This window comes from Pan paniscus, chromosome 5 (assembly GCF_029289425.2).
Source record: "Pan paniscus chromosome 5, NHGRI_mPanPan1-v2.0_pri, whole genome shotgun sequence".
Lineage (NCBI taxonomy): Eukaryota > Metazoa > Chordata > Mammalia > Primates > Hominidae > Pan > Pan paniscus.
The window spans coordinates 78,585,116-78,597,968 of NC_073254.2; the positions used below are offsets into that span (position 1 = coordinate 78,585,116).

At 35.0% G+C, this 12,853-nt stretch overlaps 1 protein-coding gene across 1 annotated transcript in view; it reads right to left on the reverse strand.

Moving 5' to 3' along the window:
• LOC100974207 (eyes shut homolog) overlaps positions 1 to 12,853 on the reverse strand; it is a 1,877,183-nt gene that overhangs the window by 5,127 nt on the left and 1,859,203 nt on the right. Inside the window, exon 41 of the mRNA XM_063605324.1 lies at positions 3,888 to 4,049. Within this exon, the coding sequence (XP_063461394.1) occupies positions 3,888 to 4,049 (162 nt within the window). The remainder of the gene's footprint in view (positions 1 to 3,887; positions 4,050 to 12,853) is intronic.

Below are 12,853 nucleotides of genomic sequence, written 5' to 3' on the forward strand. Positions count from 1 at the left end.
CAAAATGACTTATTAATAATGAACCATGCAGAAGTCTCCACGAAACATTTTCTTCTCCCTCTGAAATTTCCCAACCTTTTTCTTTTCTCATCCAGGGATATTCGGCATTACGCTACACTACTTCTTCCTCCCTCCAGAGTACCTATTTCCACACCTCCCTCCTGCAAATGGTGTTCTTTCCTTCTATTCTCCATTGTGGTCTATACCAAGCCATTCTAGAGTGGTTGGAATGTTTGGCAGCTCTATAGTTCTTCACCTATCAAACTACGGTTCTCTAGCTTTATTTTCCTCATAGGGAATTTTTAGTGAATATACTATGTCGTTACATATGTGATATTTGGTTAACAGCTGCTTTATCCACTAGGTTGTAAGCTTTATGAGAACAGGGTCTGTGTTTGGTTTGGTCCAACAGTTGATTCCCAGCACCCAAAACGGTATCTGGCACATAAATAGATGCTAAATAATTATTAAATAAAGAAATACGTTTGTAGGGTTGTGGGTTGAGATGACTCAGAATATTTCTCAAATAATATTTTTAGCTTGAAAGCAAAAACTTTTTTCCTATAATGACATGAAAATTGTTTTAAAAATTCATAACAAAGAAACTCAGTTTATTTGCATAATTTCTAACGTACAGTATTTTTAACTATAAGGAAAGAGAAGCAACATTATAAACTTTCAGATTAGGAAAGAAAAAATATACATTGGGTTATACCACCAAAAACTAGAACAAGTAAACATAATTGATAATTAAGTTCAAAAAATTTGTAGCAACCTAAATATACTTTGTGGCCTGCAAGTGAACACAAACCAGTTATCTTTTGCAAGATTATGGAGGAAGCTTTTCTTGCTCCTTGTGTTGTAGAGTGTTCCTGTAGTAAACAATTTTATAGTGAAGAGCTACATTAGAATAAAAAATATCTAAGAAATGATTAGGAAAGCTGAAGCTGTGATCTATACTATCACTGGTCATGTTGCCAACCAGAAGAAAGAGCAAGGATAGCTTCTGCGAAGAAAGGGTTATTTTAACTCAGCTAGTATGTTCTTATGAAAAATTGACAAAAAGTTTTCTTTCTGTGGCTATGGAAGCGAAAAGCTGTATTAGCTTAAAAAATCATAGACTTTTAAATTTCATTGCGTTAGGATATGATGCTCTAGTTATGGGTCATAAGTACACATTGGCATTATTATTATTATTATTTTGAGACCGGAGTCCTGCTCTGTCCCCCAAGCTGGAGTGCAATGGTGCAATCTCGGCTCACTGCAACCTCCATCTCCCGGGCTGCCTCAGTTTCCCGAGTATCTGGGACTACAGGCACTGGCCATCACGGCCGGCTAATTATTGTATTTTGGGTAGAGCGAGGTTTTACCATGTTGGCCAGGCTGGTCTTGACCTCCTGACTTCAGGTGATCCGCCCACCTCGGCCTCCCAGAGTGGTGGGATTACAGGCATATGCCACTGCACCTGGCCTTGGATTCGCATTAGAGTAAGAAAATGTAATGAACGGTCCTTACAAGAAACAGAGTTCAAATAGGATAAAGATCATAAATGAATTCACTTTGGCTATTTAATGCCCATTCAACCATGGCTGAGGCTTCTCCCACCTTTGTTCTGCTATTGTTTCTACCTCATCATCTGCTATCCCACCGTGCTTTATTATAGATAAGAGAAACCTTGTAGGACCTAATATTTGTGAAGAGACTACAGAATCAGCATATCAGGGGAATTGTATATACATTTTTTTCTGTAGAAAAGGAAAGCAATGGTAATTTAAACTTATTTATATATTTTTTAATATAGTTTAATTATTTGAGTATGTTTTAACTTCACATTGCAATGACTAGGCCTTTTTATACACGTTGGGAGGATTATAACTATATCAGATGAATTCAGGCTTTGATTAATTTGTGCTTAACAAAATGTTGATAATTTTTATATATCAAAAATCTTTTAAAGGTGTTAAATTTTTAGCAGAAATAGATGAAAAGGGACCAGAGTCTTATTTCTTTAAAATATCTTTCAAAAATCAGAGATCTGAGATCATCTAGTATAATTTTCAAGTTATCATTTTGTTTTAAATTTTACACTACTTGAGAGTACTCAAATTATTAACCTCTAAAGAGATACAGAAACCATGTTAATTTAGAATTTGGTTTTCAATATGTGAAAACCACATTGGCTGCTTTTATTAAAATTTTTGGATTTTAACTTTGTGTATTAAGTGTTTGGTTAGTTTTTACTAATAGGTCCTCTTAGCAGAGGATCAACTATGAAGACTTGGTTAATGTTTACATCAGGCACAGTTCTTAGAGAAGGTACAAAGTACAGGACTGTCAGCTGCATTTTCTGCAACCTTAAATAAATGAGAGACTTCAAATAAACTTGTTATATCACTTGATTACTAAAAAATAAGTTTATGCCTTTCATCTGATAATTGTTTTTGGTTAATCTAGGTTTAAGCATGTAGAACTTATATTTTTAATATTTAAAAATTTGCATGATTTTCTTATATAAGTGTCAAATGCAGCATCAATCGTGTAAAACTAATGAATCTCTGTAAGTAGTGTCTGATGGCATAAAAAAGGAAACTCTTGATTGTCTTGAACTACATGCATTGAATAACAGATGTAAGAAGATGTGCTCTTGCCCTCCTATGTGTATTAGTGTGTATGAGCTTTATATTTCATATACACAAACAAATATGTATCGTTGTACTGATTATAAAACTGTAGTACAATATTCCCAGCCAGTCACAATCCTGAATATACCTTGATTTTCTGCCCTCTTACATAGGTCCCACTTAAATTAATTTTGAGTTTTATTAGCAATATAACTGAAGCTGATTGTCTTTTAATGTCTCTTGATTTATAAATAGAAAATTTATGTTTGTATGTGGTTCTCCTATTTGACATTTTCACAAGGAGATTTAATCATGAATTTAAAACCAAATATCTCAGGAGAACAAATTTCTTCTGAGCTGTATTTTATAGCTCAATTGTACTTTTTCTCTTTGAAATTATTTTGAGGGTATTTGAGAAGTGCATTGAGGTGGAACCACTTTGGTCGAATTCCCTGATATTCTTATCATTTAGAAGCAAGTCAAGACACTTCTATAAGAACTACTTAGATTATGATCATTAGAGCACCATTTTTGCTAATGATGTGAAATTAAGCAAATGTAATTATTTCTCAATATCAAAATTGTTTCTCATTTTCTGAGAGACAAGATCAAAGAAAGTCAAATGTAAGATTTTAAAAATACTTAGCAATAGAGATGTAACTATATGTGCAAATGTCTTTGTCAGAATTTTGGAGAAATGAATGAAAATGGATATCAAGGGTAAAGTAAAACCTAAAAAATTAAATTTTAAAACACTAATTGGATACTTTATTTCATATTTTATGGTAAATATATACCTTTTAAAATCCTAAAATGTTTTTGTAAGCATTTCAGAACACAAATCCTGGGTTTACTATTTGGATGACAGAACAACTTAAAGAGAATTTTTGGAGCTATAAATGTGGTTGAATTTACAGGAAATGTATCAGCCATGCCTTCCTTTTAAAAAATCTTTTATATGCATATTTTGTCTCCTTTGACATAGTACTATCGTGCATGGCTTTAATGTCTTTTTTGATGGTATTGTTTTTAAGTTGAGCATATACTATATTTAGATTTTGCAAACTTTAATTCCAACAAATCTGTTGCTATTTTATTAGAATATCTAGGGCTTCTAAATTCATACGCATACACTTGCAGTGACAATAGAACATAAAAGCATCAAATGTTTACATATTTAAATACTAGGTGACACAAACACTATCATACATTACTTAATAGACTATTAGGAATTCATTCTGCAAACAAACAGTCTGCCAATCTTACCTGATTGGGCTTTTAAGTGTTGTGCAGCATAAAATAGGATACCATCTGCAGCGAGAGGCTGAAACTGCAATTGAATATGTGTCTTTTTTCGAACATGAAAGGAAGCAAAAGACATCCAGGATAACTCATTGCTTCTGAAAGATGGATCACTTATGGATAAAGCTGAGGGAAGGAGAGAAAGAGAACTCTGGGAGTTATCTGCTGGATCAAAAAACATTGCTCATAAATACAATAAACTGCTTATGTAATTTTGTAATTTCAGGATTTATCGCCCAAGAGTTGCTTGTAGGTGAGTACATCAAACCTTGGTAACTTTGTGAGTCTGTTTTAATTCCACTAACTTTAGGGTTTTGTAACGAAGTCACTTACTGAAAAGCCTTCTCTTGCTTCTGGTAACTATGCCTTTTTGGCTGATACTATCTGACACAAATCTTCTGCTCTAGATTGCATTATATAGAGGGATCAGATGCATAGCTGAAATTCTTGGAAATGTCTTACATTTATAATGCTTTCAGAAAGTTCAAATGTTGGAAGATCGAGGCACTTTATAAGTTATTCTTCAGCCTCTATATTTCTGATTCAAATACAGAGTATAATTGAGTCAGGATATATTATAAGGCATAATATATTGATATTTTTTTTTGCTTCTGTGTATAACTGACCCAATGGGAATTATGAGAGGGAGATGGAAAGTTCTGCACATTTGGCCAGTTTTTATCCCTATGAAATCTATATTCCTTCTTCTTTTCTTATAATGTTACAGTGCTTCTTAGAGTGCGCCCTGGTTCAGGACATAGCTTAGCCATTAATCTAGTTATTTAGTTTTCTCCCTGCTCTGTGGACCAGGCGTATGCTAACGGCTCCTTTTACTTTAGATTGAATAATTGGTAGGTGTTTATCCAAGAGGTGTTGGCATTTGCTGATTTTTTTTAAAAAAACTGTACTCATTCATTTCGACTTATTGCTATTCAGAAGGGTAGAGGTTAGAATCACCTGATCGTGTTGCCAAGAATGCAAAGCGCTATACCTCATTCCTAGAGGGCCTGATTTATTAAAGCCAGGATGGAGGCCGGGCACGATGGCTCACTCCTGTAACCCCAGCACTTTGGGAGGCTGAGGCTGGAGGATTGCTTGAGCTCAGGAGTTTGAGACCAGCCTGAGCAACATGGCGAAACACCACCTCTCAAAAAAAAAAAAAAAAAAATATATATATATATATATATATATATATATATATATATATATATATATATATATATGTTAGCTGGGCATGGTGGCGAATGCCTGTGGTCCCAGCTACTGGGGAGGCTGAAGTGGAAGGATCAGTTGAGCTTGGGAGGTGGAGGTGGGGGTGGAGGTTGCAGTAAGCTGAGATGGCACCACTGCACTCCAGCTTGGGTGACGGAGTGAGACCCTGTCGTAAAAAAAAAAATGCTGGGATGGGATTCAGAAAGCATCCCCATTTTTAATAAACCCTCCTGGTGTTTCTGACATAGGGGTTCCTTGGACCACATTTTCATAAAATCTGGTTAAAATTTTAAGAACACAAGGGTGATTTAAAATGTAGTGTCCTTTTGAACTTTTTAAAATATTGCTAAATTAATACATGTTTATTATAAGACAAACAATATAAAAGTGTGTAACATTTTTTAAGTGAAATTTCATTGTTTCTCCTCTCTTAATCCCAAGAATTACTGTTAAGTTTATTGTACATGTAGCCAGACTTTAAAAAAATACACATACAATTAACATATGCATATATCTAATACTTGATTTATTTTAAATAAAACCACATTTTATATAAACTATGCATAAGTAATTGCTTTTTTCCATCTATCTTTGTGAAACTGATATTAGCATATTTTGCCTATCACTTCTTTTAAATACATGGAAGGTATTTTTAAAAGTACACTTTATTTTTTCAGAGCCATTTTAGGTTCACTGCAAAACTGAGTGGAAAGTATTAGGGTTTCCATATACCCCTTGTCTCAACACATGCGCAGCCTTCTCCACTGTCAGTATTGCCCACTAGAGTACATTTGTTAAATGGATGAATCTATATTGACACATCATTATCACATAAGTTCATCATTTACATAGGATTCACTCTTCACGTACATTCTATGGATTTTGACAAATGCGTTGTGAAATTTATTTACCATTACAGTATCATACATAAAATCATACATCATATCCTCTTTGCTTGCCTATTTGACTCTCCCTCCACCCTGGCAACCACTGATCTTTTTTTACTGACTTCATGGTTTTGCCTTTTCCAGTATATCATATAGTTGGAATCATATAGTTTGAACACAAGTTTTCAGCTCCTTTGGACAAATACCAAGGAACACAATTGCTTGATCATATGGTAAGAGCATTTTTAGTTTTGTAAGAAACTGCCCAATTGTCTTCCAAAATTGTTGTACAATTTTGCATTACCAGTAATGAATGAGAGTTCCTATTGTTCCATATCCTTGCTGGCTTTAGGTGATAAGTGTTTGGGTTTTAGCTATTCTAAAAAGTATCTAGTGTTATACAATTATTATAATTTGTAATTTCCTAATGACGTAAGATGTTGAGCATTTTCATATGCTCATTTGCCATCTGAATATCTTCTTTAGTGAGGTTTATGTTTAGATATTTTGCCCATTTTAAAAATTGAGTTAATTTTTGTGTTGAATTTTAAGAATTCCTTGTTTACTTTGGATAGCAGTTCTCTATCAGATATATATTTTGCAAATATTTTCTGCCAGTCTGTGGCTTGTATTCTCACTCTCTTTCATGTGTCTTTGACAGATTAGTTTTTTAATTTTAATGAAATATAATTTATCAATTTTTTTCTTTCATGGATTCTGCCTTTGGTTGGCATCTAGAAACTCATCATCAAACTCAAAGTCATCTAGATTTTCTCTTATATTTTCTTCTAGGAGTTTTATAGTTTTTTATTTTATATTTAGGCCTTGAATCCATTTTGAGTTAAATTTTGTGAAAGATGTCATGTCTGTGTCTAGATTCTTTTTTTTTCTTTTTGCATGTGGATGTCCATTTCTTCTAGCATCATTTGTTGGAAAGATTATCCTTTCCCCATTTTATTCTTCTTCCTCTTTTGTCAAAGAGCAGTTGACTGTATTTTGTGGCATAATATTTTATAAAATGGATATAGGATGATTTCCTTAGCAGTTCCCTCATTGAAGGGTAACTAGGCTATTTTCAGTTGTATTCCATTTCTCCTGGTTTCCCACCCTATCTCTCTAGCTTCATGTGCCCCTGTCTTATAAATTTGATAATTCCTCAGGGCTTTCCATAGCCCATCTCTCTTCTTTTCTTTCCATTAGTGACCTCTCATCTAATTCCATGACTTTAAGAAATACCTATACATATGATAACTCCTTGAAAATTTACGTCTATCTAAACCTCTTCTGTCAGCTTCAGTTTTATATAGTCATCTCTCTTATTGATTATTTGTTTTGGCTATATGAGTTATATCGAATTTAACATGTTTGAAGTTGTACTGCTGAAAGATACTCTTCCCTCAGCCTTCCTCAGATCAGCAAATGGTCCCACCACCCATTCAAAGCCCCATGTAGAAACTTGGTAATCAATTTGATTGTGCTGTTTCCAAAATTTCCTTTACTTTTCCCAATATAATGCATTAATAGATTATAGCTGCATGATATATTTCATATTTGCCCCATCTTTCCATTACCACTGCCACCATCCAAGTTGATGCCACTATCAACTCTTGATTAGACCATTGCAATGTACTCCTCATTGATCTTTTTACTTTTTGTCTTAATCTCTTCACATACATTTTATATATCTGCCAGAGAAACCTTTTGAAAACATCAATTCATTGCCCTCTTTAAACCCTTCAGGGATTTTACTTAGAATAAAATGCAGATTCTTTACCATAGCCTCTGGAGCTTTGCATGATTTGGCCTCCTGTTAAATTCCCAACATTCCCACCATTGTGCATATGGTGCACTGCATAACCCCAAGGGGAAGTCATCATATTGTAATTTATGTGAATAGTGTTCCCTGGAGATGTTCAATGAACAATCTACATGGAAATATGATGCTACTTTTCCTCCTTTTCTTTAAACTTCAGATGCACTGGCTTTTACTACTGGATTTGTCATAGTTTGATTATCTTAGATTAATTATACCACAATTTACTTAACCACTGCCATGTTGCCATGTTTTGAGTTGCTTGAAATTATTTTGTTATCGTCTGGGCATGGTGGCTCACGCCTGTAATCTCAGCACTTTGGGAGGGCAAGGTGGGCGGATCACGAGGTCAAGAGATTGAGACCAACCTGGCCAACATGATGAAACCCCGTCTCTACTAAAAATACAAAAAATTAGCTGGGCATGGTGGTGCGCACCTGTAGCCCCAGCTATTCAGGAGGCTGAGGCAGGAGGATCGCTTGAACTTGGGAGGCAGAGGTTGCAGTGAGTTGAGATCACACCACTGCACTCTAGCCTGGTGACAGAGCAAGACTCCACTTCAAAAAAAATTATTTTGTTATTATACTGATAAACATACTTAATTATATCTCCTTTTAAACATGTGAGAAATGGAATCGCAGTGTGATGGTCTGTGTTCATTTTTAGAGTTAATAGATGCCACCAAACTACACTCTAAAGTGTCCACAACCAGCAGAGGGTGACAGAATATCCTTATATATATCCTCAAGCACACTTGAGATTATTAAAATTTTAAGTTTTTAGCAGTCATAATGATTCCATTTTATTTTAATTTGCATTTTGCTGATTACAAGTGAAGTTGAGTTTCTCATGTGAATATTGGCCATTTGTGTTTTTCTGTGACTTTTTTGTTTATGTCTGTTGTATGTTTTTAAATTCGATTTGCAATTTTTAAAATGTCTTCTGAGTCCTAATCCTTTCTTATATCTATTGCAAGTATATCCTCATATTTGTCATTTTTCTTTCAACTTTACTTATGGTATGCTATTCAAAATTTTTAAGTTTGTATTTACCAATATTCTTGGTCTTTTACAATTTACTTGTTTTGTCTTATTTAAAAACATTACTCAACACATAGTTATGTATAATCATCTATATTTTTCCCTCAGAGATTCTAGTTTTGCATTCTATATTTTTTTTACCATAAATTTGTATGTTTTTAAATTTATAGGCCTTTAACTTATGTGGCTCATAGTATTGTGAATAGTTTGAGCTAGAAATCAAGCTTTATGTTATAAGCAGATAGCTAATATTTTTCAAAAATTAATAGTTTGTCCTCTGTTTATATTTGATACACACTTTTAGCATCTTACAAGTAATCTTTTCCCTCTCCCTCTTGAGGAAGTGTTTGTAGGAAATATTGAACACAATGAAGAATGCAGATAAAAAATACCTATAAGGCTAGGTTTTGTGGTAGTACCTATTTGGCTTTGCTGCTTTCCTTTGGCTGGATTTAACATCTGGGAGGGGGGTCTTAAGAATGGAAGAGTTCAGTCAACAACAGCATGATGAGAGGGTTCCCTGTTACCCAGTGGGGAGGAGCTCGAATTGTATTTCAAGAGGAAGATTTTGCTGAAACTATTGTTGATACTGGGTCAGTGCAGGAGTTGAGAATTATCTGTGCACATGTGAGCGTATCATAAAACAGCTGACCTCCTAACTCGTGCTTTTCCAAAGAAGTGACACATACTGAAATTGTATGTAAATGTCACTGAACTAAAACTCAAAAGAAATGAATTTTATTAATAGCTCTGACATTGTATGTTTTGAGAAGATGCTCAATACATATTTTTTATATAACAAGAAAGGCTTCAGCTCTAATAGCTTATTATTTGATTAAGTATTCAGTAACAAAGTACTGGGGAGGATTGCATTTTCTAATAATAATACACTTTCAAAATATTGGTGCAAGATGTCATTTCAAAAAGAGGTACATTTTTATTTAGCAGTTTCAAGGATAAACTAGAACAGGAAAAATGACTATGCTTAGTATGACTCAAATGTTTATTTTATAGATTAAAATAAAGTCAAGAGAAAAATTGAGGTGGACATACCAGTGATTAGTCATTGAGATACGCCCAATTATTTCTTGTATGTCTATCAACTCCTAAAAATGATCACTTTGTGGTGAAAATATTCCACATGTATTCTGAAACCATAAATTAATATTTCCTGATTGGCTATCCATCTTTTAGATTTAGTGACCATTGGCAACCCTCCCTATTTCACCATAGGCAAAGGTTTGTGCCAACACGTTCACTAGGTTCACAGAAGTTGAAGTATTTTGGCTACCTGTCCGGGACATAACAGTAAAACAAACAAAAATTATTTGTGCTGTCATCCTTGTGGGTGGAAATAGTAAACTAAATAAACATGTTGGTAAACTAAATATATGTTGTATGTTTAAATAGTGAATATATGTTGATACATCTTAGAAGAACAGGGAAAGGAGAAAGGCATGTGTGCATGTGGGGGCAGGAAAGGCATTATGAAGAAGGTGGTATTTGAATAAACACCTCAAGGAGGTAAAGAATTGGGCCAAGTGGCTCTTTGAGGATAGAGGGAATAATGAACCCTGGGGTGATAGGGTTCCTACCATGATTAAAGAACAGGAAGGAGGGCAGTGTGACTGGACGAGTGTTAAGGAAGGGGAGAGTTTTAATAGATAAGGTCAGAGAGGTTATGGGGACCAGATCACATTCTCAAAGACGGGGAAGGTTCTGAGACTTACCTACTGGCTAGCTAACTTACTAGCCTGCAACTTCTCTTCTTTTCCTTTTAATTTCAACTTGTATTTTAGGTCCAAGGGTACATGTGCAAGTTTGTTATATGGGTAAAGTGCATGATGCTGAGATTTGGCGTACAATTGATCCCATCACCCAAGTAGTAAGCATAGTACCCAATAGGTAGTTTTTCAGCCCGTTTGCCCCTCCCTCCCTACCCCCTCTAGTAGATCCCAGTGCCTATTGTTCCCATCTTTATATCTGTTTGTACTCAGTGTTTAGTTCCTACCTATAAGTGAGAACAGGTGGTATTTGGTTTTCTGCTCCTGTATTAATTTGCTTATGATAATGGCCTCCAGCTGTATCTATGTGCTTGCAACATTTTCAATGATGCTAGTAAGAGACATGAAACTCCAGAGACAAAGGACAGTTTATTACAGCATTAGCAGTAGCCAAAGTATCAGCATTTTTGAGTCAATTCTGTGAACCTCAGTTCTCTCACGGACCACGTTATAAACATGCATTAGGTTGCTTGGGGAGGAAGTCTGAGGTTAGAGATCCAAATATTTTTATAATGGGCAGTGAGCATGCTTGCTTTTTGCTCCAAATGAAGACAGCATCTCCATCTTATAAGGCAGTAAGCAAACTGGCTTCTTGCTCCAAAGGAAGACATTATCCCTGTCTTCCAAGAATATTTTCTACACAAACATATTTGAAAAGATAGCCAAGAACAAAAACAGCCAGTACCTTTAATCAGCAGGTGGAGGCAATTGTCCTAAGCAAATTAACACAGAAACAGAAAACCAAATACTGTGTGTTCTCATAAGTGGGAGCTAAACATTGGATACACATGGACATAAAGATGGGAACAATTGACACTGGGAACTACAAAATCGGGGCGAGGCAGATGGGAGTAAGGGTTGAAAAACTATATGTACTATGCTCACTACCTGGGTGACTGGGTTCAATTGTACCTCAAACCTTAGAATCATGCAGCACACTCTTGTAACAAACCTGCACATGTACCTCCTGAATCTAAAATAAAAGTTAAAAAAAAACTTGTGTAGAAACATGACAGACCAGTAGAAAATTGTCTCTCTACATATTATGGCTATTACATCCATCAAGACTGTCTTATAAGAATGAGATGGGAAATCATTGGAAAGCTTTGAGCAGAGGAGTGTCATCATCTGATGGAAGTTAAACAATATCGCTTTGGTTGCTGCACTGAGAATACAGTGACGAATGCAAATGTGGGAACAGGGCACTCCCTATCAAGAGGTTATTACTATAATACTGGTAAGAAGTGATGGTGGCTTGTATCAGAGAAGTAGCAGTGGAGGTAGTGAAAAGTGGTCATATTTCAAATATATTTTGAAAAATTGAAAGATCACATGTGGGTAAGAAAGAAGGAGAGGAATCAAGGGTAACTATGGGGTTTTTGTCCTGAGAAACTAGAAGGATAATGTTGTCATTAACTGAAATGGGGAAGACTGTGGGAGAAGCAGGTATTTTGGAGAAGATGTGGAGCTCAGGTAGGACACATTTGAGATGTTCTTAAGATGTTCAAGGTGGTGGTTTAGTAGGCTGATGTATGATCTAAAATTTAGTAACTAATAGATCAAGCAACAGAGATCGGTAAGGAATTCAGGAGATTTAAACAACACAATCAACATGTTTGATATCATGGACATAGACATAGCATTTGACCTTCCCAATATGCATTCTTGTCAAAAACACACAAAATATATACAAATATTTGCTAAATACTGGGCCATAAAACAAGCCTCAAAAATACAAAAGAATTGATATTATATTTACATTTACAGACTTGCTCAAAGCTATGATTCAGAGGAAAAACATGCTTACTCTGCCTGTGCATCAGTAGCAGGTAGCACGAGGCCTTACATTGCTCAGTTTAATTTGTACCTTTGAAGCTTTTGTTTTGTTTTGGTTTCTCTGTCTACACCACGTTTGCTGTGTCTGAGTTTACTTTTGAGTTGCTTTAAAAAATCATTTTGTGCAATGGAAACAATGGCAGTTTGAGTGTTGAGGGTGCTTATAAGAGGTGTGTAATAATGGAAATATTTTTTTATAACTCACTTTGAAACAATTTTGAACTTATAGATAAGTTGCCATAACAAAAAGAACTCTCATCTCTTTCACCCAGACTCTCCAATTGTTCCTATTTTATTGCATTTTCTCATCTTTTTCGTTCTCTCATTTCCTGTCTCTTTCTTCCTGTGTCTCTGTCTG